Below are 26328 nucleotides of genomic sequence, written 5' to 3' on the forward strand. Positions count from 1 at the left end.
GATGGATGGATGATGGATTGATGATGGATGGATGGATGGATGATGGATAGATGGATGATGGATGATGGATAGATGGATGATGGATGATGGATAGATGGATGATGGATAGATGGATGATAGATGGATGAAGCAATGAGGAATGCACTGAGGTCATTCCTCTCCAGGTTGTCCCTGGCTCTGCCATAATTCCGGATTGTTCCGTACATCGCTGTACACTCGCACTTTAGAGATGGCAAACAATGATTAAAGTCATTTCTCAACAATTGAAACACTTGCTCCTGTTACTGTAGGGCTGGAATTCAGCCAAGATCCCTCATCAGGATTGTCACTACAAAATAAAACACCCATGGCCACTGCATTTGCCATGGTGGCCCCTGGGATGCAGTTGCTTCCCTCATCACCAACACACAGAACTCTTCCATCAGGAGTTAGTTAAAGGAGTTCCTTCACCAGCTCTTTGAAAGTTTGAAAACTCCAGCAGTGGTGAGAGCTCAGAATCTCAATTTCAGCTCTCCACTGAGTGTCCTGCAGACATCCAGGCTACCAGAAGATCTGATTTCTAAAAGCACCACTCCTAAATCCTTCCAAATACCTCCCCAAAAAAGCAGTGACCACTGAATAGCCAAACCCCAGGCCTGGTTTCTTGAGCACTCCTTGGAAAGAGCTCTGCATGTTTAGAGGCTTTTCCTTTGCCTCTCAGATGAGCAGAGTCTAACACCACCAGCTTCACTTCCACTCACATCCTCAGCACAGGTACAGGCAATAAAAATTCTATAGAATGGGAGAAAACTCCACATGGATCTGAAGGAGGGACTACAGAGATTAGAGAGGAGAAAGTCTGATATGCCATTTTAAAATCTGACTTGTTCAGATGAGATCTATTCTGAATATCTTCATTTTTCCCACTGGAATCTTTTACAATCTCCACCAGGCAAAGCCAGCCCAAACAGAGGTTGCAGAAATCACCCTCTTCCTTTTCCTAGTCCTTTATTTGATGCAATGTTTTCCTTTAAAGGAAAAACTATTTGGGCCAGGGCACAATCATAAAGCCTTGTGGGACAAGCCCATTTTTTGATGCAGCCAAAATGAATTTGCCAAGCAGAACATGCAGTGGCACATGGTGGGATCTTTTTTATGCTCATGACAGACTTCCTGATGAACTCACTCTGTGGGCAAACAGATTGGCCTCTCCAAATGAATTGCTGCCATTTAGCACCGAAGGTGTTCACAAAACACTGAATTTCCCCAGCTTGAGCTGCTGTGTAGAGCTTCATCCCTGAGGAGGGGCTGGTGCAGAGCCACTCAGTGGAGAGGCACAGCTGGAATGGCTCAGGGAGCTTTGTCACAGCCCAGCTGTACAGAAATTAAACCCATTAGGCTTCAGTGCACTCAGCTGTCACAAAAGTGCTGCTTATTTGTGAGAAAAGTTACGGTAAAATCAATCCAGCTGAATGAGGCTGAAGCTGAAGAGCATTCCGCATCCTTTGCTCTTTGGAAACGCAGCTTCCCATTATCTTTACAAATGTGATGGGGAGAGGGGAGGACATTAGTATTACAAAGTACAGTTCCAGTCTGGAAAATGTCAGAATAGCAACTTTCTATTCAGCAGCTGAGCTCTGTGCTCTCACTTTGTGTGCTTGACTTTCACCTCAGACAAACGAACAGAAAATTGCCCGGCACAGGAGATAATCCCAGCAGTTATGGGATGGAATTATGGGTGTGCTCACACCCAGTGTTCCTTATCCCACACACAAACCTGCTCCCCACAGGAATGTGCTGGATTCTGCTTTAATTCACTCTACAAGAGAGCTGCTCACCTTCCTCCCAGCTCCTCTCTGGCTCCCACATTCCAGAGGGCAGGACATGGAGCACGGGGCTGGTGCATCACACAAACACCACCTGCACCTGGAGAGGTCACAAAGAAGAACTTCAGAACGTGGACACACCCCACGCTGCGTTTATGTCAAAGGAACCCAAAAATGTTTCCACCCACTGATTTTCTGGGGACCAAAAGGTTGCAATTCCATCATCAGATTTAAGGATCCCAGGATAACCTGTTTGTCTGCTTGGGTTGGAGCTAAACTGAGGGGATAAACCAAGTGTCCCTGGGGAGAAAAGCAGGGCTATGGTGTCAGTTAATGTCACTGTGACAGGGACAGGTCCCCCTGTACCCCTCTGCTCTCCTGACTGGGTGAAAGCAGAAAATTACATTACATTTTTACTTAGTTGTAATCTATGGCCTGGCTTTTTCTCAGAATAGCCAAAATTCCACTTCTACATAAGTGGAAGGAGACAGGGAAAGGAAATCCGGGGCTGTTACTGGGAATTTCTGATGACAAAATACAAATTTCTTATGACAAAATACAAAATTACAAAATATGTGAAGAACATGCTCCCTTTCTAGCAATTTCCATAATCTTTGTAGCACTCCAGCCAAGACATAGAGAAAAAGAGAATGGATATTAAAAATTAATAAGAATCCATCACTGTTTCTCTAATAAGTCAGCCTAAAAAGTGGATGTAGTAAAACTTGAATTTATAGCAGTGATTAAAAAGCCTTTAATTGCCTGTTTCACAATTTCCTTTCAAAATGTACATTGGGAAGCAAAATCATTTGATTCCACTGAGACTTGTGTGCAAATGTTTTATTCTGGTGAAGAACCTGAACTTTCTGTGACCTCCAGAAAACGGTAATTATTTTTCCTTTGCTTGATTTGTTGAGCTTTAGTTTCTTCACTGCGAAGATCAAAAAAGCCGTCCCGATAAGTAAATTTAACACACGGCCTGGAGCCTGAGGTAGTTGTGCAACATTTGTGCCTCTCCTGTTCTGCTGGAAGGCGGGGGAGCTCCAGCCCCGCTTTCACTAAAACCGGTTTCACACCGAAAGGATCGGGAGGTGGCTTGGAAAATCCAACATCGCCACCTATGGGATTTCTGTGGCGGGGGAGAGTCACAAATCCTTCAATCCACTGCAGTCCCTGGGTTTTTACACGACACAAATGCGGCCTTTTAAGGAAGACTTTCCCTTAGGGCAGCGGGAGGACTTGGATATCCTGCGTTCAATAATTAGAATAAATAACTGAGAAGGTGTTTTCCAGATTGCTGGGCTTTATCAACACACATTGTGGCCTGGGATCGTGTTGGATCTTCTGCTGTAAGCAGCAGTACTTAGGAATTTCTAAAGAACAGTTCAAGTGCAAAACCTCCCAAGTCTCTGGTTGTTTGAGTCCAAGGGTGTTGTTCCATCCCCTAGCACAATTCGAGCCTCCTTTAGGGCTCAGATTGGAAATACCTTAACACCTCTGATGTTGTATGAAACCAAGATGGGCTGCGAGGCTGAACAAGAGGAGGATCAGCCCAAAGTTCCAGAGAAAACCCACATATTCCTGAGCTGTAGAAACATGAAATGTTCATCAGGGAGAAACAGGTCCTGGAAATCTCATGGGGTTTGACAGAGCCAAGAGCTGGTACTGCACCTGGATCAGGGAAAATTCCTGGGATCAGTCCAGGCTGGGGGTGCACAGATGGAGTGGGATTTCGGGTGAGAGCTGGGCATGGAAAAACGAACCCCCACGCCCTGGGCTGATCCCTCAGCGTGGGCAGCAGGAAAGGGGCTGGGACTGTGTGCCTCAGGTGAGAGCCCACCTGCACAGCTGTCCCAGCCCCGGGAGCAGCACAGCAAGGACCTGCAGCTGCTGGAGCCAGGCCAGGATGGGCAGAGGGTCGGGACAGCTCTGCTGGCAGAGCTGGCATTGTTCACCTGGAGAGGAGAAGCTTTGGGATGACCTCAGTGTGGGCTTGCAGGGCCTGAACGAGCCAACATGGAGAGAGATGATTTATGCCATGGGGAGAAAGAGGCCAGGGGCAGGACGAGGCACCTGGCCTCCCCTGTTCTCTGGTTTGAACGGTTCTCAGCTGCCTTCCTCTGCCCTCCCTCACCTGCGCTCCCGGACCTCACACCACGGAACTACAATCCCCGAAATGCCCCTCGCGCGCCCCTCGCCCATTGGCTGCCTATACCGGAAGTGTCCCCCTCGTGCAGGGGGTGTGGCGGAAGCCGGAAGCCGGAAGCGCGGCTGGTGCAGGTGAGTGCGGGCCCGGGGTTCGGGGTGTCCGGGCCGGGCCCGGGCGGACCCGGCGGCGATGCCCCCCGGTCTGGACCATCCGCTCAGCTTCGGACAGCGTGGGGCGGGCCCTGCGTGCCGGGCACGGCGGCCCTGGGGTCGCGGTGGGGCTGGAGGGGCCGCGCTGGGCGAGCCGTGCCGGGGGTGGTGTTTGGGGTCGGTCCCGCCGGGCTCTGCCGGGAGGGTCCCGGGGATCTGAGCTCGGCAGTTCCCGTACTCACGGGTGCCCTGGCCCGACTCCGTCTCTCTGCACGGGGTATGGAATCAGGGGAAGTTACCCCAGCGCCGAGAGATGCGAGTTTCCCTTAGGGATGTCAAGAGCACTTTAAAGATTTGTAAATGTTGATGAGAGGAATTAAATAATTGAGTACATTTAGATGTGTATAAATATGTAAGGGGAGGGGGAGAGCAGGGCCCAGGCTCTGCCCCGGGGCCCAGCAGTGGCACCCGAGGAACGGGAAGGGACTGAGCCCAGCGATTCCCTCTGTACAGGAGGCACAAATTCTGCCCTGGGCACTGTCCAGCCCTGAGCAGAGCCCAGAGAGGGGCTGCAGTCTCCTCCCTGGGGGTGTTCCAGAGCTGTCTGGGACAATCCTGTGCCCTGTGTTTGGGAGTGCAGGAGGTGGCACCAGTGACCCCCTGTGGTCCCTTCCAGCCTCACCCACCCTGGGATGCTGGGATTTGTTTGCTGACAAGTCTTCAAAATTAAAATTATTGAGTTCTCCTCCTTTCTCACTTCCACAACCCCCTCCCAGGAGTCCAGCATGGAAGAATTTAAAGATGCAAGTCCACCTGAGGAGCTGCTGAATCACCTGAAGCTGTCAGATCAGAAGTCTCCAGAGCCTGGCCCCAGAGATGCCCAGCACCCCCAGAGCTTTGGCAGTGGCTGTGCCCCATCCCCAGGCCAGGATCCCACAGAGGAGTGTTTCCATGACTGTCAAGACTCCTTTGAGGCCAAAGGAGCTGTGCTGGATGATGAAGGGAATGTTCAGGATGACGGGAGTAGCTCAAAGAAGCAGACAGAACTAGATGAAGAATACTTGCTAGAACTAGAGAAAGATATGCCAGAGGAGGAGAAGCAGGTAAAGCAAAGCACCAGTGGTGGGTGTGAAACGATCTGTGATTGCTCTCAGTGTTTGCAGTGGGCTGGGGCTGACACAAAGGCAGCTCTAAAGCCCTCGTGTGTCTGGTCCTACTGTTCTAAATTCCTTCTTTTAGGTAACAAATGTTTGTGGCTTTCCTTGCTGCTCTTAATCCTCACATTCCAGGGCAGATTTTGTGTGCCTTGAGCAGTGAGTGGGGTGGCTGTGACTCAGAGATTACACACAACAAAACTCTCCCTGTTCCCTGTTGTTTGCTGTCTGTGCATGTATTGCTTTCCCCTGAGTGCCTGCAAGGTGCTTCTCCAAAACACAGCAGATTTCAGGACAGTTTTCCTGACTCCCTGGTTTAGGGAATCCAGGGAGTTGAGATTCAATTTGAATAGATCCCTGTGGATTATTTGGGCTTTAATCAAACAAAAACACATTAAATGTGTGGGACTGTTTGCTTTCAGTGCTGTCACATTGGGCGAATTCATCCTGCAGCAGGGAAGAGAAAAACGCAGTTTTTCATCTGTAGAACTGATCTTTGTTTTAATATAGAAGTTCCTTGGGTGGAAAAACAATAGTGGGGAAGGACAACATGGGATGGAGTCTGCTTGAAGCAGGAGTGAGGCTAAAAGTAATTCTGGTCCCTGGTGGGAATCCCTTTGGAGCTCTGTGTCTCAGTTTGGGCTCTAAATGGGCAGAATGATGCTGCCAGTTGTAATTTAATAATGAAGAGTAGAGGGGTGGGAATGTCAGAAGCTGTTCTGGTGCATCCTTTGGAGGATTTTACCCAGAGCCAGGGAGATCTTTGGCACAGCCCCTCTGGCTCCCTGTGCTGCTGTTTTAACTATCCTGGAAGCTTTTGTCCTATGTTTAATTAGAATTTCCTTTATTGCAAAGCCCTGAGCATCTCAGGGGCTTGCCCTGGACTCCCTCTGGGAAGTCAGTGTCTTCTTGTTGCTGTTTTAGGAGGGAGTTTGTTTGATTTTGGGGGTTTTACCATTTGGCACTTTCCAAATGCATCTCTCAGGTGCTGAGCAGAGGGCAAAAATCACCTTCCTTGACCTCCTCACACACAAAAGTAATTTCATTCCCCTTGGGTTTTTTCCAGTCTGAGTGAACAGTCCCTTTTTTCTCCTTGTGTTTATTCCTGTCCAATAAGGAGCACTGTCATCATGAGTCACACTGGGGCTGCAGCACCAGCCTGGGACTTAAGAGCTTCAGGGAAAAACTGCTACAAACTGGGGGGAAATTGTTCTAGAACTAAACTCTAAAAAGAGCAGCAAGCCTGGCAATTGGCTGTGTTAATTTTCCTGCTGTTCTTGGTTTGGGTGTATTTTTAGATAATCATCTCATTTTGCACATGGATCTTTGCCTGCTGTCAAATGACCAAAATAATTGGGAATGTTAAATCTTGGCACTCAGCTTTGTGGAACTCCACTGAAAGGAGGAGTGCGAAACAACAACTTCAAACTAGGAAGATTTCCTCAGAGAAAGGCTGGAGGCAGCTGCAGCTCTCATCTTTCTGCAGGTTTATTTCCAGAGGTGTTGAGCAATTCTGCCCTTCAGAGTGGTTTGTGATTTCAGCTATCCAAACTGAGGGATTCTGTCTCTCACAGCACCACAAGTACTGATCAGCAGGTTTTTATGTTTCATTCTGAATGTTACAGGTTTTCAAATGTAGTTTGTTTTTTTTTTCTCTAGCAAAATATTGCTGGTATCTCATACAAGCACAGCTGCAGAACTGTGAATGCAGAGCAGAATTAGGAGTTCAGACAGTTGTTACAGCCACGGGAGTGGCCCCTTCCATGATGTCCCCCTGGATAAGTCACTCCTCAATTGCTGCTCCAACTCTCCTCCTTGTACCTGCTGCTGATGGCCATGGATTTATTTTTAAAAGTGAAACATTCTGTATATTCTGATTATAAAAGATTCTGTTAATGCTACAGCTTTTAGGAATAAGTCCTGCAGTCCCAAATACGAAAATCATGCTGAACATTCATTTACTCAGAGCTTTTTAAGCCTCCTTCCAGTGACTCAAAAGGGCTGGATTGGTTTTAGTGTTTTTTTGTTTGTTGTTTTTTCGGGTTTTTTTTTTTTGAGAAGGGCAATGTGATTTTTAAATTTATTTTTATTGCAGCTGCAGCAAGCGAGACAGAAATAGTCAGAAGTGGGTTTTGGCTGCTGAGGTGGGGAGCAGCCTCTCAGCAGTCCTTGCTGGGCTTTTGTGAGCTGTGCTGGCACACCTCAGGGTGAGTGGAGCACTCAGGGTGGTGATTCACAGGGAAATCAAGCTGTACTTTCAGATCCAGGGCAGTGCTGGTGAAAGCAGACATCAAATGGCAGCCTAAGGAGATGGATTTGATTTGGCTGCTTGTCTAAATAACAAAAACTCCCCAGGAACTGGTGCTGCAGCACCAGCCATAAACTGTGGGCTCAGGGCACAAGGGGAGCTGGATGTGAGCCCTGCTCCAGTCAAATTTATGGAGCTTCACCTTCACAGGTTGGGTTTTTGTAACCAAAGCCTGTTGTTGTGTTCAGCAGCTGCAGTAAAAGGGCTCTGCAGTGATGTTCTCCAGTAATGGGCTGTAGGAAAGGCTCTCATTTATTGTGGAGATGCAAAGACAGATTGTAGTCCTGGCTCTGAGTATTTCTGTGCAGGTTCCAGCAGCTCAGATAGAAGCACTCACCTGTGCAGAGGCTGCTGCAGAGCTCAGAGGGAAGCAGCCACTGAGTGACTGTGTGTTTTCTCTAACTACATTTCAAGAGCCCCATACAGTGAGATTTCTAATGTTAAGCAGCAGGAATTCTTCCAGGGAAACAGCAGGGATACCCTAAGACATCTTCTCTACACAGAGAAGCAAAATGAGAAGTTGCAGGGGTATTAAGACACAAATCTGTGAGAAGTGTTCTTAAAAACAGAGCCTGGCTCCTTGGCTGGGTTTTCACCTCTGAGCTTTGTAAGGATTGAAATTCACCTTTGCAGGGTTGGGTTGTTGTTCCACAAGGCTGCTGCTGCTGCCTCAGCAGAGGCACTGAGCAGTAAATTGCTTCTGATGCATTCCAAGCAGATTTTCTGGCTGCTTGTCAGTGATGGTGATGGCTTTGACGTGGGGCTGCTCTGCAGAATTAATCCCAGGACACCCAGCAGCTGTTGCAGGGTCATTGTTCAGCCTGCCCCAGTCCTGCTCTGAGGGACACCCTTTGATGAGGAGTTCATCCAGTGCAGGACTCCCGGTCCCTCTGCTCCTCCATCGTGGCAGATGCTGTCCTGTTCTGTGGCAAGGACTCCAGCACCTGGCCTGGGAAGCTCTAATTTTGGATATTGAACCCTGTGTTGTGTAGCCAATATTCCAATAAATACCAAATAATTCCGATTAAAACCCAGTATTCCTCCTGAGCAGTTCCTTCTCTGGCCTTTCCATGTGCCCTGGACCTCCAGCTGGCTGGAATGACAATTCCTCTTCTGAGAGCAGGAATTGTGTCAGCAAGACAAGCAAGAGGAGATTTGTGAGGAATGCCTTGTGAGCAGCTCTGTAAGAATGGGGTAGAACTGATTTTCAGAAATAGGATTTTTGAGTGATACCTGATATTCTTGCTGGGCTAAACAGTAAAATTTCCTTTTTTTACCCCCTGGTTCTCTGCAGGTTCTAGGATATGTTAGAGAATATTGCTTTAGTGAAGACGTTTCCTTTAAGTTGCCCCCTCCTCACCCTTCCATTCCTCCCTGTGCGTTTGGGTTGATCCCATTGTTTTCCATAAAGGGAAGCTTCTGTATAGAATAAAACATCCTGTTACATTTTCTGAGTTAAAGCCTGGAGAAGAACGTTTGAGCAGTAAATCTGTGTCTGCTGGAATCATTAATTGCAAGAGCTGGTGAGAAGAATTTGAATAAAACTGGAATTATAATCTCACTGCGTGATTTATAATTCTTTGAGTTTTAAACAAACAAAACTCTTTTGCTGAGTGGCAGTTTAATAGGAAGAGGGGAAAAAATCTCCCTTCATGTCCCTTTGAGTGCTGCTGTCTGATTTGAGTTTTGTGTTGAGCTGTGCATTTCTGTGGCAGAGGCTGCTCCTGTCACATCGAGGCCTGATCTGCTGATGGATTTCTGGGCAGCTCCACTGTCCCTGCCCCAGGCTGTTCCTCTGAGCAGGAGGGATGATGGCACTGCTGTCACTCAGGAACAGGCACATTTAGGTTGGGCTTCATTGGAGCTGGCAGGCAGGGCTGTGACCTCCTTCCCTGTCTGGCACTGTTGCTTCCAATTTGGTGATTTGGTAGGAGAAAGAGAAAAGTTCTTTTCCATGGAATCCCAGGGAGCAGGGGCAGGCCAGGTTTATCCCTGCCCTTGCCCTGGAACCTCCCAAGTGCAGCTTTGGGTGTTCTCAAGATTTAAAAAAGGGGATTTTGGGGTGACTCCAACCTTAAACTGAAATCCAAACCCTTGGATGAAGGATAGAGCAGTAGCTTCCCAAAACTGCAGGGGGAAGCAAACAGCTGCTAATGAATGAGAAGTAGCACTGGAAGGTGAGAAATGCATTGCTGTTTAAAATTCCTGTTCTGTTTAATTTTAATGTTTAAATTTAATTTAAAATTCCTGTTCCTTTTTAAAATTCCTGTTTCTGTGCCTCCTCTGAACTGCAGGAGTTTGGATTTCCCTGGTTTTGGTGACCTTCCCAAGGGATTGTGAGGGGCAGGTTCACTGTGAGTGTCCCCAGAACTGGAGCCAGGAGCAGTTCCCAGCAAAGGGAAATCAAGGGAACAGTCCAAGCTCAGGAACTGCCAGAGGGAAAGTTGAGGGCAGTGTCACAAACCCTGTTCAAGGATTTCACTACCAGCACTTGTATTGCATTGCTGACTTCCCAAGGGAACAGGGGGAATATGTAGGTTGCTGTTTTCTCCAATAGCAGACTAATGCTTTCATTATTATAAAAATTACATTTAATATCCAAATAAGATTTCATTCTAATTCTATAGTTATAAAGAAATTCCATAAATTTCTATTTTATATTGGGCTTTTCTTGTTAACCCTGAGGTGCAGGGGCTGTGTGTGGTTTAGGTTTGTATTTTATTGTCATGAGGCCAAGCTGTCCCTTGTCATGATTTGAGATCTCCTCCAGCAGCCCTGGCTTTGCCAGGCAGGTTTAGAATAAATACTGACTTTCTCCGAGTATGGGACTGCAATTCAGTATGCAAATTTAAACATTTCTAACCAGATCCTGTCAGAATCAGCAACAGTTACATTCAAAAAATACATTAAAAAATTTACATTAAAAAAATACTTAATCCACATCACAATCAGTGCCTGCCATGGAATTTGTCATCTTTGCATTACTAATATTTGCAAAAAAAAAAAAAAAAAAAAAAACCCAAACCTTCACATTTTGCTGCCATTGAAGAGCAGCAAACCCTAACCTGAGGAGTTGTGGCTGCCTCCAGTGCTGTGTGTGAGCAGCCCCAGGGCAGGATGGCTTTTCCTGGGCACAGCATCCCAGGATTCAGGCTGACCTAATTCCCTGGGAGGGACGGAGGGAGGGAGGAAAGGAAAAACTCTCTGGCTGTTCTGGGCCAGCTTGGTGTTGGTGGGGACATTGTACAAATCCCTTCGAGTGTCACTTCGATTTTTCCCTGAGAGCTGCTGGGAATTCTCCATCACTCAGTGCTGCAGTGCTTTGGGGCTTTTCCCTGGATTTGAGCAGCTTCTCCCAACCTTGTGTTGTGTTAAAGGAATGTCTGGATGGAGGAATAAATAATGGATTAATTTCACACCCAGCCTGCTTTGCAGGGCAGTGCCTTTAGCATGTGAGGGGCTCATCCATTTTTCATGCTTTTACATTTGGTGGAAAAGTCAGAGGAACTGGCTTTCAAATGTTTCTTCTTGGTCAGTCATACCTGAAATGCAAATGCACTGATGTGCAGGAGGTACCCTACAGACTTCACCTTTTTAAAAATACTTCGGACACTCAGTTTGGAAGTGAAACTCATAAACCAGGGATGTGTTGAAAATGTTGGTCAGGCTCTCACAGCAATGCAAGTTCTGAACCATTGGCAGGGAGCTGAATAAATTACAAAATCATACACAGAGCTCTTCAAAGTGCTGCTTTGTTGCTTTGCTGTTTTTCCTTTTACTCCTTTTTTAATATAAATCTTATTCTTCTGAAGTTTTCTTGCTGCAAATCATTTTATATTAGCATTTAATGCATAACTAGGGTAAACATGTAATATTTGTTAATAATTTGGATAAAATGAAACAAAATATTGCTAATACAGGTGAAACTTTTCATCCAGCATCCCTCGATTCCAGGGTTTCTGCCTCAGGACTGGTGTGAGCATGCAGTAGTTGTGTTGATCATAAAAATCCTTTCATCCTTGTGGAGCTGTAACTGAACCCTGTGCAGCAGAGAGTGCTCATGGCACTGAAAGGCCACTTTAAATAGGTCATGAGCAATGAAGTCAGTGGGGTTTGTGTTTCAGGCAGCCCTTCCCCTCACTGAGGGTTTTCTGTGGACATCTTTCCTGCAGGATCCTCATCTCAGGCCTGCCCTGTGCTCAGATGGGGCTGCTTTGTTCAGTGCCACCAAATGTTGGGATCATTTTCACCCTTTTTTCACCTTTCAGAATATTTAAAAATGCCTTTTTGTGGGGTGCAGGCAGGAATTTCTGTCTGCTCCCTTGAAAATTGAGGCGTAGCAGTTCCACATTCCCTGTGCTGAACAGCAGAGTTCTGCATTTCACGGAGAATTTGGGATTTTCGTGCAGCCTGAAGGGTGGAATTTGTATGTTCATGAGTAGAAAGCACCAAGTGTGTCCCTTGGGGTGTTGTGGAAGGACCTGGGGGAGTTTGTCAGCCCTGCCTGAGCAAAGGCACTTCCTGAATAATTGTGCATTGTTTGTCTGCCCTGTGTTCTGTGGGGTTTCTTTAAAATGTGAGCAGTTATGGGTCTTGGAAAAGCTATTTAATAGGCAATAGGGACAAATGTGATGGTCTGGGCATGTCTCAAAGGGGTCAGATGAGATTTTGCTGTGGAATTTTGTGTCATGACTAAGTGTCCTTCCACTGAGGCTGATCTGTTCTTGAGGTGGTGCCAGTGGTCAGGTGAATTAATTCCCAAACCAATAAAAGCAGGAGGAAGAAGCTGGGATTTGGAGCTGTTTGTCAGCTCCCTGCCATAGCTGGGAGCTGGTGCAGTGCTCCACACTCTGTACTATATTTAGCTGTTTCCAAGGAGATGTTCTGTGTGATATTGATAATTGCATTAATCCTTGATTCACACAATCTGCAGGAAAGGAAACTGCTCCTTTTCCTACTGTTGGCTTTTAATTGCTCAGTGATCTGTCATTTACAGACACCTCCATTGAAGTCCTTTGTGTGCTGGGAGAAAAATCAGTGCTCCAAGGATGGCTTTTGTAGCACAGAATGTCTCCTGAGCTCTGTGACGTTCCTGCCTTTCCCTGCTTTGTTTCAGGAATGTCTGCACTGCCAGGAGGTTGAAGGGATGGCTCGGTGACATCCTGAGTTTTCTGTGTCACAGGCTGAGAGCCTGAGCGTGGCCTCCCCTTGTGCCAAGATGTTCATGGTTGAAAACACAGCTCTGCTCACATGTGCAGTTCTCACTGGACAAAGAACCAGCTCATGGGGGTTCACTTACTTCTCCTAAGAAATCTTTCAGGGTAGAAATCTTTCTCAGCTTGGACCTTTTCCTTGTGCATCTCTGAAAATAACTGGAATTGCTGAGGTGGAATTATTTCAAGCAAAACTTTTGAGACTTTTACATTTCAGATATATTCTGCACAGCTGACCTGCAGTGAGTGAATTAAATGGAGTTGGAAAGGAGGAGAAGCAAACAGCCAGCTAAAAGCTCTTGTGTTGGTTTACAGCATGGAATTCTCCATGGATGCTCTCCTTGCTTCCTAGTGGCTGTGAAGTGGAGCTTTTTAATTGCTTTGCTGTTACACTCCAGTGTTTCATGGATATATAAAGAATTTCATGTCACAGGGTCTACAAGAAGATCTTGGCACAGTTAAAACTCTTCAGGTTATGTTTTACTCTGCTTCCCTTCCGTACTTTATTTGGAACTGCAGCTGACCTAGTTGTTCATTTCAGTGAAATACTCTGAGACATTGTCTTTTCTTTTGTAGAAAAGAAGAAAGGAGAGCACGGGGCTGAAGGAGAAAGGAAATGAGCACTTCAAGAAAGGAGGTGGGTCGATCATCTCTCAGCACCCTGTGGATGTTTCTCTCACATTAGTACTGAGCCATCGTGGTGGTGCTGCAGAAAACCCCGAGGAAGATCTCATACTGTCCTTGTTGAATTTTATCACCTCTTTCATTTTTCATCCAGCTCTAGAGAAGAAACAGAGATACCAGACCTCCTGTAGAGTTGTTTAAATCCCAAAGATTTGGGTATTAAAGCAGGATTCCCATGAAATCTGAGTGTTATTTACGTACAAAACCATGGATTTTGGACTGCCATCGAAGAGCCAGGGTTTCCCTTTCTTTTACTGATCAAAAAAGGCTTCTCCGGGGCTCTGAGTTGGGCTGATGGTCTTGCTTAGAACTGATGAAAGATCTGGGGCTCTGTAGCTGTCTCATACCTTTATACATTGATTTGAATGAACAAACAGAAGTGGTTCTGACACCTGCCTTTGATTTAATCTGCCGGTGAGTGCAGGATTCCTGAGAAAGCTGAAAATGCAGGTTCCTGCTTCCCTCAGTCAGCAGGACACAGGAAAGGAACCTGTGTGCCCCGAGGAGCCTCACTGTGTCCTAAGGGACACAATCATGGAATGATCTCCAGCTCTGCAACTGCTGAGCCCAGGAGAGCCCCAGGCCTGGAGTATTGCTGGAGTCTCACCCCTGGCCTCTCCTTTACAATCCCTCTGATGTTTAAGACAAGTGGAGATGATGAGGCCATAAAAGCTCCCTGCAGCTGTGTCACTGCACAGAGCTTTCAGCTCTTCTTCCCTTCACTTCTTCCAAAGGGATTCTACCTCTGCTCAAAGAGGAAAGCATTTCAGGGATGAGAATTACATCCACATCCTGCTGCACTTGTTGCATTCAGCTCATATTCCTGCTTTTATAAGCAGAATTAAGTCAATTTTAAAATAATTGATTGTATTTATGTACTTAGTGATGTTCTTTGAGAGCAGCTACTGATTCTGGTGTGTATCACCAGATATTGAGAGTTGTTTCCAAAGGAGTCTCAGCCATGGGGTTCAGTGATTGGAAATAAATAGTTTGCTTTGGGTTTTTCCTGTTGCTCTGCAGACTATGGAGAGGCAGAAGAGTCCTACACCAAAGCTCTGCAGATCTGCCCAGCCTGCTTCCAGAAGGACAGGGCTGTTCTGTTCTCAAACAGAGCTGCTGCAAAAATGAAACAGGTGAGTGCTGGTTGTATTCTGTGTTACACTGGATTGAGTCTGGCACAAATGCAATTAGGAAGTGATCAGAGCCCCCCAGGACCATGGAGTCCGAGCTGTGCCCCGGCCCAGAGCCCTGAGTGCCACCTCCAGGGATGGGGGCATGAAGAAATATGACTTCAATCTAACAAAACTGTTCTGTGTTCTAGGACAAGACAGAGGCTGCCCTGAGTGACTGCACCAAAGGTACTTTTTTCTCTCTGTGCTGCTCTTGTACCAGATTTTAAATTGTGTCATTTAGTGCCTTCACTGTAGAGCTGTAATTTTGAGCATAAGAGTCTTTAAAGAATTGAACAGAAAACATCTGATTTGTATTACTTGTTTTGTAAAATGTCTGTCAAACCTCTCCTATCTGCAGTAATTTACTTTCTGTTCTCTTTTACCATAAAGCTGCAGTTTGTACTTGTTTTTAATAGGAAAGTCTTTCCTGTGGAAACTGTTTCCCACACTTGTGATTTCAAACCCACTCCACCTGCCCTCCTCCCCAAATCCTGGTTTAATCCCAGATTCCAAAGAACTCTGAGGCTTTATAGAGTTAAAAGCATTATCAAGTCCCTTTCCTGCACAGCTTTTGCTTTGTCACCAGGGCTTATGTTCCTGTGTTCCTGCCCTGCAGAGTTCTCTCTCTGCACCTTCTGGTGGAATCAGTTCAGCTGTGCTTTGCTTTATTGCTTCCACCCACTCACCCACCCTCGAGTGTTTGTTAAACTCCCTGTGACAGCTGGGGAAAAAAATCCAAATTACCAATCAGAGAACTAATCCAGTGGCTGTGTGCCAGCACTGCCTGCACAGAAATGGGAGCTGTGCTTGCTGAAAGGGCTCCTGAAGGCACCAAATCCTTCCTGGCCTCTCTCACTGGGGCTTTGGTGCTGCTGCTTTCTGAAAAATGCCTTGAATTTTGCAGTGGCTCAGAGGGAATCAATGTGCTTTGAGCAGGGAGACTTCAGCTGCCAGGACCTGACACTCCCCAAGGACTGGAGCACAGCAGAGCAGTTCAGGCACCTGCAGCTTGCTGACTGTGCCACTGCCTTTGTCCTTCCAAAGGAAATAAACTGGAATATTTACCTGGATAATCTGAGATTTAATTGTCCCCAGAACCAATTTAATGGGCTGAAAATTATAAAATGGACAAACCTCTTTCTGTGATGAAAAATCCTTTATATTCCCTGTTTCTGAGGTGAAAAATGGATGAAGGAATTCTTGAGGAATTACCATGTGGAGGTTATGCTGAGTTTAGCATTCAGTCTGAACTGCCACTGCAAACAGCCCTGGCTGCCAAGGGAGTGAGGGGAGGAAAAGCTGAGGTTCAGTCAGGATGCCCCTCTGCAGCTCACAGAGCTGAAATCACTCTTTGTGCATTCCCAACACAGTCTGCACTGTTTAATATTAAATTCAGAAGAGCTCCAGAAATTCTCCTGGAGTTTGTCTCCACTTGAACTGAGATAAGCGTGGCAAGGCTGATTTTCCCTGCTGTGTGTGTCTGGAGGGATATTTAACTTTAGCTGCAATCTAATAATAGCCACTTGCTAAACACACAAAAACTGAAATATCTTGCAGGTCCTTAACATTTCTGTAGCATCACTTAGAATCCCTGCATGGATAGGATTGCACATTTAAGGCTTTGTGATCATAAATCACTTCCATCTGTGAGAGATTGTGGACATTAAGTGAAATATGATCATGAGACTGTCCCAGGCAGCTGTTTCTGAATTCTGACTTGGCTTTAAGTTGTGCCTCTTCTTGATCCTGACTTACATTCTGAGGACAACTTACAAATGTAATACACTCTTCAGTATTCATTTGAGGGGTGGAGAAATGTTTTGAGTACAATCCTGGGTTTTGCTTTTGTTTTCCAGCTGTGGAATTAGACCCTCACTATATCAGAGCTTTGCTGAGGAGAGCAGAACTCTATGAAAAAACAGAAAAATTAGATGAAGCTCTGGAAGATTATAAGGCAGTCCTAGAAAAAGACCCATCAGTTCATCAAGCCAGAGAAGCTTGCATGGTAAGCTTAAGCCTTTCAGTGAGCTTTGGCCTAACTTATTTATCATTATTTTAGTTCAGCTTCACACCAGTGAACTTTCAATGGATTCTGCCTCAGAAGGAAAAAAAAGCTCATGTGCATCACCTGCAAATTTCTCTCTAAACCTTGAATATGTTGTTACAAAAATCTTTTTGAAAGGTTTAATTGTTTTAAGTCTCCATTTGGGAAAATAAATCATTAGCAGTGATTCTGCCCCCCTTTTCCCCACACTGTGGTGTTGTAAGTGACAGATTAGGAACAGCTTTTATGGCATATTAGGCAAGAAACCTTGCCTGGAATGATTTCCTGGGGGACTGGATCAGTTGCACTGATGGCAGATAATATTCTGCTTAACTGTGTGAGTGCTGCTGATGGTGAGGGGTGATCCCATAAAACAGCTGAGCTCCCATAAAGGACCTGCTGCCTCTGGAGCTGGGCTGGGGCTTCCCCTGGGCCAGGAACAGCTCCCCAGGGAATGGGCACAGCCCTGAGGCTGCCAGGGGGGTTTGGACTCTGCTCTCAGGGATGCACTGGGGGTCTGTGCAGGAGGGCCAGGAGCTGGACTGGATCATCCTGGTGGTCTCTTCCCACTCAGGATAATCCAGTATTCTGAGTCAGACCCTCAGGGGTGGCTGGTTCTGTTCAGGCTGTTGGGAACCCCTGCAAAAGCAGGATTTTATCTCAGTGACTGTGCCCTGATAGTCCCACAGGAGAGCCCTTGCCCAGCCCCAGAAGGGACAGTTCAGTTCAGGCCCAGTTCAGAGTGATCAGTGTTTATTCCTGATTTCTGTGCCTGGGCAGTGCAGAGGGTGGGGGTTCCACCCCCTCCTGCTCCCTGACCTCCCTTGGCCAGGCACAGCTTTGGCTGCAGAACCCTTTGGAGAAAATGCCCTCAAATTACCCTGCACTGGCATTTGGTCTGTTCTGCCTTCAGCTGGTCCTTGTCAGATTTGAGGGGAGAAGCCAACTATTGAGACTGAAGCTTAAAACTCCCTTTTTGAAAACCTGTTAAGGAAATCCTGACAGCTATAATTTTACACCTTTCAAATATTCATCATCAATCTCTACATTTTATAATAAAACCCCCCAAGTTTCAGCTGTTGACTCCACATACCTGGTTAAATCTCTAACCTGAAGGAGGTTGAGAAGCTTTGCTCTGTTCTAAGGTAAAAGTGTCTCTGCTTTGCAGGAATATCACAGGATCTTTTCCCCCTCACTGGCAATGAAAATGATGCCTCAAGAAAATCTGCAGATTGGCTTCATTCACAGTTAGAGCAAATCTTCCTCCTCCCTGCCCACAGGAATGATCTCACACTGCTCTAGGGAATGTCATGACCCTGTTAAATGACAGATTAAAATATGAAATGCACAATAGTTCTTTGATTTTTTATTTGGTTTGTATTTCAGGAGTGCAGAGCTGGCGTTCTGATTTCAATCCTCAGTTATTTTTGACTTTTTCAGTGCTAGACTAAACAGTTTGGAATTATCATGGTTTGTGGTCAAATCACCCCTATTGCTGCTTTCCCAGAAAGTTTGATGATATGGAAGCAATGGTTAGGTTTGGTTTTCACAGGTGTGTAACTGTTGGGAGAAATTCAGCTTCCACACAGGTTTTGAGGGATTTGGGGGCAGATGAAATGATTTCCCATAAGCAGCTCTACTTTGGGATAAGTATCACAGACACCAGATAAAAATGGGTGTCCATAAGGGCCTTCCTGGAGTGGGAAATGCTGAGTCTCTGGATTAGCAGTGTTCAGAGTCTGGAGCAGGAACTGCACATCAGGATTTGTGTCTCTGCCACTGCTGATGTCCAAAATGGGAGCATTACTAAAAGCAGGGATCTGATTCCAGTTTTTCTCTCTCTCCACAGAGATTACCACAGCAAATTGAGGAGAGGAATGAAAAATTAAAGAAAGAAATGTTGGGTGAGTAGCATGTACTTCCATAAAAACCTTCATAATCTACTAGAAAAAAAATGCATTAATAGAATGTCTTGTATAAAATTTAAAGGAGGTAAATCTGAAAGGAAATATTTATTCAGTGTTAAAACTCCTGATTTCTTTGTAGTTCTCAGTTGCTTGGTTTCACCTACAGTAAATTGAAGACAAGGAATTCTCCTGTGCAGAAAAAGCCATGAGTTCAGTTTAAAAAAAAAGAAAATTTAAAACCTTTTAAAACAATTTCATATCGATGTATGTAAGAACTGGGGAAAATGGTGTGACCCAACCCAACTGCTCAGCCCTTTCTCCCTGCAAATAAACCCTCAAAGCAAACATTCCCCTGAAGGGGATAAACCAGGGCTTTCACTAAACCTGTACCTAAAGGAACTCCCCCAGCTGGAATAACTGGGGATGTTTGATCTGGGGGCTGAAGAAATAAATGTGATTCTTTCTGTAGCACTTCCAACCCAGAGACCTCCAGGTGTTCATGTTTGCCTTGATTTATTCAGCATTTCATTGCTGTTTGGTTGGAGGCTGAATTGGACCTAGCCAGGGTTAGCACCGGGAGTGGAATTACAATTCCTAAGGCAGTGTTTGGCTGTTCTGCAGAAAATCAGGTTAAACAAACTCAGCCTGACTTTCACACTGATTCTATATTTGGGAAAAAGAGATTGTTTCATCTTATGATGATGTTTTCCTGTAATTTCTTTTCTGCAGCCTCTGATTTGCTCTGGCTTTGTTCTGCTCTGACCTAGCAAAGTGTCAGTGAGGCTTTGGAGAGCTTTACAGGACCAGAGTCTGCTTCCCCCATTGTGCTGACAGCAAGCCCCAAATAAAGCAGGTTAAGGGTGATGGGGCTATAAATAAATGACAAATGCAGAAAATCTCCAGAAGGATCAGGCCCATTGGTAGGACATGGGATGGGTTTCAGCACAAAGTAGTAGTAAAATAATTCCTGATCTTTGCTGAACTCTGAAGGGCCTCACTAATCACAAGGGATTTGACTGGAATAGTAAATCCAACCCCAGTTCTGCACTGCTGGTTTTTTCCTAGATGTCAGACTACGTGGGATCTCTTTTAACAGTGTTAATACTTTAAAAGTGAACTGGGCTTTTGGGAACCACTTCAGACTGTTTCTGTTGGGATTCTGGAGCAAGAAATCCCTTCTCAGAGATGTCACACAAGGAGTTCAAACATCTGGAGAGGCAGACTGAGAGCAGGGTAGGGCAGCACAGAACCTGTGTTCACCCCCAGGCTGCAGGGTGTCACAGGATTGTCACAGCTCTGGTTAAATGACAGGGATGGTGGCAGGGGGGTTGAGCTCAGCACTGCCTGAGCTCACTGCTGCCACACAAACTGAGGGATTTCTATAAAATATTCTCTTGAAATGAAGTCTGGAGTGTGGGCAGCTCCTTCTCCTGAGTGTTCCAAGATTCCCTGTGTGCTGTTGTTAAGGGAGGCAGTGGTGATGCTATGGAGGAAGGAAACACTTCCCAAGGTTTGCAAACTGCTGCAGCTCTGTCTGAGGTCAGGGAAGAAACCTGGAGGGGGCTTAGATGGGAGTTCTGGAAGGAGTGGGAGAAGAGAAACTCGACGGAATGTGGTGGTTCACAGCTTCTTTTGGAATGTTTTGTTGTACAATGAATTTGTTTGAGGCTGTTCCCATGTTTCCACCCTTTCTGATGGCATTTCCCACTGCCAGGATGGACCTGGCTCGTGGCACTGTGGCTGGAGCTGGGTGACTGGGCTTGGACAGTGCCAGGGGGACATTCCTGCCTCCCCACAGAGCAGCTCAGGTGCCTGGGTTGTATTCCAGACTTTAGGGCTCCAGGACAGCAAATCTGAGGCATCCTGCTAGTTCCAGCCAGGCCTGGAACTCCTTCCTCCAGGAGCACTGACACTAAACTGAAATTAGGAGCAATGTCCCAGTTTGTGCTTTGCCTCCCTGGGATATTGAACTGATCCTCAATCAGTGAATTGGCCTGTCCTGGTTTTGCTGAGCTTTTATTATTTCAACTCAAACAAGCCCTGGGTTGCCCAACCACCTCCTAGTGCCATGAAACTGGAACTGTGTACAAACAAACCCAGATAAATGGGTTTCCTTCCCAAGTGTGTTTCCTGTTTCCCAGGGCTGCAGCTCGTTTCTGTCAGAGGCTTACCCCCTTGTGCACTGCTTGTGTGTAAATAACCCAGAGCACCCATTCCTGGCTGGATTTTCCTTGTGGCCCATGTGATTGCTGGAGGTTGATGTCACCAGAAGAATCCTTTTTTGTGGCCAAGCCAAGCCCACTGTGATCCTTTGATCAGCTCAGGATGAAGTGACCCCTGAGTTCACATCAGGCTTGGAGCAGCCTTGGGAAGGAGCTTTCAGATCCAGGTGGCTTTTCCCTCTGTACTTCCATGGGCATCCTCTGCCTCAGTGACTGAGGATGTGAACATCTGGGGGGTTTTGTATTTCTCTCCTTAAAGCCAATGATTTCCAGTCTTGTGCAGAGACTTTTAATCTGGGACCACTCCTTTGGGGAGAAGGTATGAGGAGAGGGGAGCTTTGGAATGGTTTTAGCAGTTTGGGGGCACCTCACCTGGGCCTTCCTGCCAAAAAGAGATCTTCCCAGCTACCCAAGATCAGCAAAGATATTTATTAGGCTTTGTGCCTAAAGAATTATGGGGTTTCTCTAGGGTCTTTTTTTATATTGACAGTTATGTTGTGTTTGCAGCTGAGCTGCTGAACCACAACCCTGCACAAGGTGATTTTAAGTTAAACCAGAACCAAATTAGAGTTACAGTTCAGTCCTCATTTACCATTTGGGAAGGGAGAAGTATTTGCCCTTGCTCTTCCAATTGCTTAAAAATGTTGGTAATACAAGAAGTTACACAAAGAGGAGACCTCATCAGGAAATTTGTCTTTTCTCCAAAAGAATTCTTTACACAAGCAAGATGGAGCTTTTCAACTTCCAAACCCCACATTAACACCAGCAACCAAGCCAGAATTATTGCCAGAGAGACTGAATAGCAATTAATTTTGGCTGTTACATCTTAATGTAAATTGTGAGTAATCTTTTCCTGCATCTGCCTCTTTCAATAGGGTGTTGAATTGCAGTTTAGGTGAGTAATGAATCACAGACTTCTGAGCCCTAAATTGATTTTTACAGTTCTGTTTTCTTGTTAACCTCTGAATCTTTGCTTTGGTGAAGAACCTGAATGTGCTGGAGTTGCAGGTGGAAAATAAACAGGGTGTGTTTGAAAGAAAAAGAGCAAAATGTGTGAGAATAAGGGCAGAGGGAGGAGAGGGTGACCCTGCTTGGGGACAGGGAGTGTTGGAGGCTGGGCAGCCTCTGCAGCTGAGTCCCAGCCCCACGTGGTGCCTTTTCCTTCCTCCCAGCACAGGCTCTGAGGGAGCTTTTCTTTAGGAGAGGGTTGCAGTTCACTACAGCCCTTAATTTAGGGCTGAAAGGAGCTGTGGGAGGAGGAGACAGAGCTTCCCTACAATGCTGGGTCTGTGTGTGCCAGGACAGCAGCAGCAGCTCCGGGCTGGAGTGCCCGGAAAAGCCAAGGCTTTCTTCTGCCTCATTAACAATTAATTCAGTGTGGCTGCCCCGGAGCCTGCCTGGGGAGGGGGAGAGCAGGAAGGTGAGCTGGGATGTGCTGGTGGAATTCTCACAAAGCCCCAGATCGTTGCTGTGCTGGGGAGCTGCTGCAGCTGCAGGGTGGATCCTCAGGCAGTCAGGGGGTGCTCATGGGCTCTGGGAAAAAAACATCCAGCTCCCTGCAATTGGAAAAGATCTTTCCCAGTGTCCTGCCAGGCAAACTCAGTGCAGGTGGGAGCTTTTGGAAAGGTGGGGGAGGCAACTCTTGAGAAGGCTTCAACTTGTCCAAACTTCTGCTTTTCCTTTGGGAAAGCTACAATTTTGCCTTGAAACCAGGAGGAAAAGAATGATTTTCTTTGAAAACTGGCCCTCTTCTTCTTTTGTGTTGTCATACACAAAAGGGGGTTGTGTTCAGCCAGCAGTGAAGTTGTTACCTCTGCTTCCTGTTTCACTTTATATATTCTGTAATTTCTATATAGGATTTTTTTAAAAGCATGTCCTTTTGTTGTCCTTTCTCTTTTACAACTGTGGCAAGATTCATTTTCCAGAGTCAGGAATCACGTGTGATCCATATACTGACAGGACTTTATTAACTCACATACTCTGTGGATATTTAACAGTGATTTTTAATTCCTGCTAAGAGCCTAAATGTTAACAAGATGCAGAGATTTCGTCAGCATTTACCTGTGATGGATAAATCAGCAGGGCTGGGCTGTGTAGTTGGGTGTCATTCCATGGAGTTTTCCCTCTGCTCAGCTCTCACTGTGTTCTCTTGGAATGTCATTGCAGGCAAACTGAAGGATCTGGGCAATTTGGTCCTGCGCCCCTTTGGCCTGTCAACAGAGAACTTCCAGATCAAACAGGATTCATCTACTGGCTCCTACTCCATCAACTTTGTTCAAAACCCCAACAACAACAGATAACGTGGATTCAGTGGGGCTCTGCACATCCCATGCCAGGATCCAGCAAACCAACACCCTCCACCCCCAGGGGAAGAGGAGACTCAGCAAACTCATTTCCCAGCTTGTGAAATTATTTGCATTGTGGATGTAAAGTAACTCATTCAACTTCTCATAATGCTGTGTCCAGTGTGTGATTTGTTTTTGGTTTGTTTTTCTTTTTAATATATCTTTTTCCCCTTCCCTTGTGGTGTTGGGCTTTTCCAAGAGGCAGTTCCTTGGTTTGGCCCACTCAGTGCTGGCAGCAGCAATTCAGGGAATTCCAGAGGCTGGAACAAAGTCTGGTGGTGTCCTGGGAATGGGGAAATCCAGCAGCAGCACTGCCCCACCCTCAGCTGGGTGGGACTGGCAGCCCTGGACACAGCTCTGCCCTGGAATCATGGATCTTCTAATAAAGGCTTGGTACTTCTGCTCTTTGGGTTGTGAGGTTCTTGCCTGGGCTGAGCCCTCCCCAAGGTGTGGCTTTGTTGTTAAAGGTCCCACCACTAACACCTTGCAGGACATTCATGGGAAGCACTGGATTTTTTGGCCTTGCTTGCAGCAGTGTTGTCATTTAACTTCATGCCACCCTTCCAGCACTTTGTTTACTGGGTAGTAATTTTTTTGAAGGCAACAGTGACATTTTGTGCCTCCCTCTCTATCTGCACACCTTGTAAAGGTACCTTCAAATGAAATGTGCTTGTCTGAGATCCATTCATGTTTCAGGGATCCACAGGAATTGATTGCAGAAGGTCTCCACAGTTACTGGACCTTGAGGACTTGGAAGTGTTTCTAGAATGAGATGATCTCTGAGGTCCCTTCCAGCCCAAACCAGGCCATTATATAAATATATGTGTATATGTATATATTTATATGTTCTGTTGTGGTAGTTCGTTCAGGTTTTGGAGAAGGTGCCTTTTGTAATTCCTGCTTTCCTGGGTTTTATCAGTGCTGAAGTGTTTAATTGGAGGAAGATTCTGCAGTTGTCTCCATGCAGATTTCAGTACATGATTTAATTAAATAATTAGCAGTGGCTGCCTTGGCTATTGGGTGTCATCTCCAATTCATTTCAGCAAGTCTCTGCCTGAAATTCAGGAGCTGCAGCTTTTCACTGAAAGGAAAAGCCTTTCCAGGCACAGCAGGTTTGGTGTTTTAATGTCATTTTTGTCTCTGCAGCTGTGCAGGGTTTTTTTAAGTGTTCAACTCTGTCCTGCTGCATTTTTAGTTTAGTTTTAGCTTAGAGCTGGGCCTGGGGTTGGTTGAGCTGTGAAACCTCTGCTGCCTGAGCTGAGCTCTGCAGGGAAGGCTCAGTGGCTTGGGATTAATAGAAATGTTAACAATCTTCCCTAAAACCTGCAGAGCAAAGGTGTCCAAGCTGCTGCAGGAGCCCTGGGCTGGGTTCAGCTGGCCCTGGTTCCACTCACCTGCACCATCCCAGCACACCCCTGGCATGGACAAAACCACTTTGGAACTACCCTGGATGCTTTAAATTTTAAATTTTTCAAATTATTTAAAATTCCCTTGCTCTGTCCAGTGGGTTTCTGTCCCTGCCCACAGTGTGTGCAGTGTCACTCACCCCTGGGTGGCTCTTGTGCCCAGTTACACCAGTGGCCTTTTCCAGCCTGCTGCTTCAGGGGTTCAGGGACAGGAATTCTGTTCCTTCCACTCTGTTCCTGTTTCACCCTTTGAAGGCCTGGAGAGCTGCAAATATTCCTTCTCAGCTGGAGATGGGGAATTTCTGAGAAACAGAAACACAACAAAGCTTTTGAATTTCCTACCTGCTGTGCAAACACATCATCAAATCATTGTGCAACTCCCCTGCAGGATGCCTGATGTGCACCTGGAGTTTTCCAATGAAGGGAAAGGCAAAGGAAGCAGGACTGCAGCTGATTAGTGTCTGTAATTTAATTGGATTGTGTGAAAGTCACTGGGAATTGGGCTCCAGGTCATCCTTCTCTCCTCAGTGCCACTCTCCAGCTGGACCAGAAACCTCTGGCAGGTGTTATCTGCCACCACAGCAAGTTCTCCTCTAGGCAAAATTCCAGTTAATTAACTTTTGCATTGTCCAAATCCTGAACAAGTGCATGTACCTTGCTTTTTGATTTTTAAGGTTTTTTTTATGTCTAAACTAGTCCTCACAGCTGCCACCAGTAAAATAACTGGTGCCTCCTCCTGGTGCCACGGCCACAACTCGGGGAGTGCCAGGGAGTTTTGAGTCACACTTCTTGGATTTACAACCTCTAATAGGAAAAAACTCTTTTATGAAACACAATCTTTTAAATACAAGTGCTCTTAAACCCAACAGTTCCAACAGTTACTCACCCTCCTGGTGTGCCTCTTTTCCAGCTGCAGTTGTCCATCCTCAGCTCCCACCTTCATTCCTCCTTCCTTTGCCTGCCAAACACAAAACTTTTCAGTACCTGGCCTTTCCCCTGAGGTGTTTGCACAGAAATAAATGGAATGTTGCTCTTGTCCATGAGCTGGGCTAAGCCTCTCCCTGAAAAGAACTTTCTCCAGGATTTCCATAACACTTGTGGCTCAGACATTCCAATTTTTGACACCTGAACTGATACTGGGATTTGTCTCTGGTTTATGCAGAAGTTCTCACTTGTCTGTCCCCTGAAACACTTTCATCCTTCTAGCTGCAGATGGACTGAGGTTTAGAATCATGGATTGCCAGGAAGGGACATTAAAGCTCATCAGTCTCACTCCCTGCCATGGGAGACCAGAGACACCTTCCACAGACCAGAGACACCTTCCACAGACCAGGGACACCTTCCAGAGACCAGGAACACCTTCCACAGACCAGAGACACCTTCCACAGACCAGAGACACCTTCCACAGACCAGGAACACCTTCCACAGACCAGAGACACCTTCCACAGACCAGAGACACCTTCCACAGACCAGGAACACCTTCCACAGACCAGAGACACCTTCCACAGACCAGAGACACCTTCCACAGACCAGGGACACCTTCCACAGACCAGAGACACCTTCCACAGACCAGAGACACCTTCCACAGACCAGAGACACCTTCCACAGACCAGGAACACCTTCCACAGACCAGAGACACCTTCCACAGACCAGGAACACCTTCCACAGACCAGAGACACCTTCCACAGACCAGGAACACCTTCCACAGACCAGAGACACCTTCCACAGACCAGGGACACCTTCCACAGACCAGGGACACCTTCCAGAGAC

At 46.3% G+C, this 26328-nt stretch overlaps 1 protein-coding gene and 1 long non-coding RNA gene across 2 annotated transcripts; one reads left to right on the plus strand and one right to left on the minus strand.

Moving 5' to 3' along the window:
• The first annotated feature begins 4063 nt into the window (after nt 1-4063).
• Nucleotides 4064-23554, plus strand: TTC1 (tetratricopeptide repeat domain 1). Its single transcript, XM_062501940.1, has 8 exons — nt 4064-4085; nt 4880-5206; nt 13355-13415; nt 14483-14595; nt 14784-14820; nt 16491-16639; nt 18528-18582; nt 22974-23554. Exons 2-8 carry the CDS (start codon nt 4889-4891, stop codon nt 23105-23107), a joined length of 867 nt encoding a protein of 288 aa, XP_062357924.1. The 5' UTR covers nt 4064-4085; nt 4880-4888; the 3' UTR covers nt 23108-23554.
• On the minus strand, nt 22909-25545 carry LOC134049710 (uncharacterized). Its single transcript, XR_009933628.1, has 3 exons — nt 25445-25545; nt 24699-24860; nt 22909-23017 (listed from the first exon to the last, which is right to left on the minus strand). It is a non-coding gene; the product is annotated as an uncharacterized LOC134049710 (long non-coding RNA).
• Nucleotides 25546-26328: the final 783 nt, after the last annotated feature.

This window comes from Cinclus cinclus, chromosome 14 (assembly GCF_963662255.1).
Source record: "Cinclus cinclus chromosome 14, bCinCin1.1, whole genome shotgun sequence".
Taxonomy (NCBI): domain Eukaryota; kingdom Metazoa; phylum Chordata; class Aves; order Passeriformes; family Cinclidae; genus Cinclus; species Cinclus cinclus.

Bases quoted from the DNA above. Each gene is read 5' to 3' on its own strand.
- TTC1 (XM_062501940.1), top strand. From the start codon at position 4,889: ATGGAAGAATTTAAAGATGCAAGTCCACCTGAGGAGCTGCTGAATCAC. The intron at 14,596-14,783 runs GTGAGTGCTGGT...TCTGTGTTCTAG, and splicing joins CTGCTGCAAAAATGAAACAG to GACAAGACAGAGGCTGCCCT. The intron at 14,821-16,490 runs GTACTTTTTTCT...TTTGTTTTCCAG, and splicing joins CCTGAGTGACTGCACCAAAG to CTGTGGAATTAGACCCTCAC.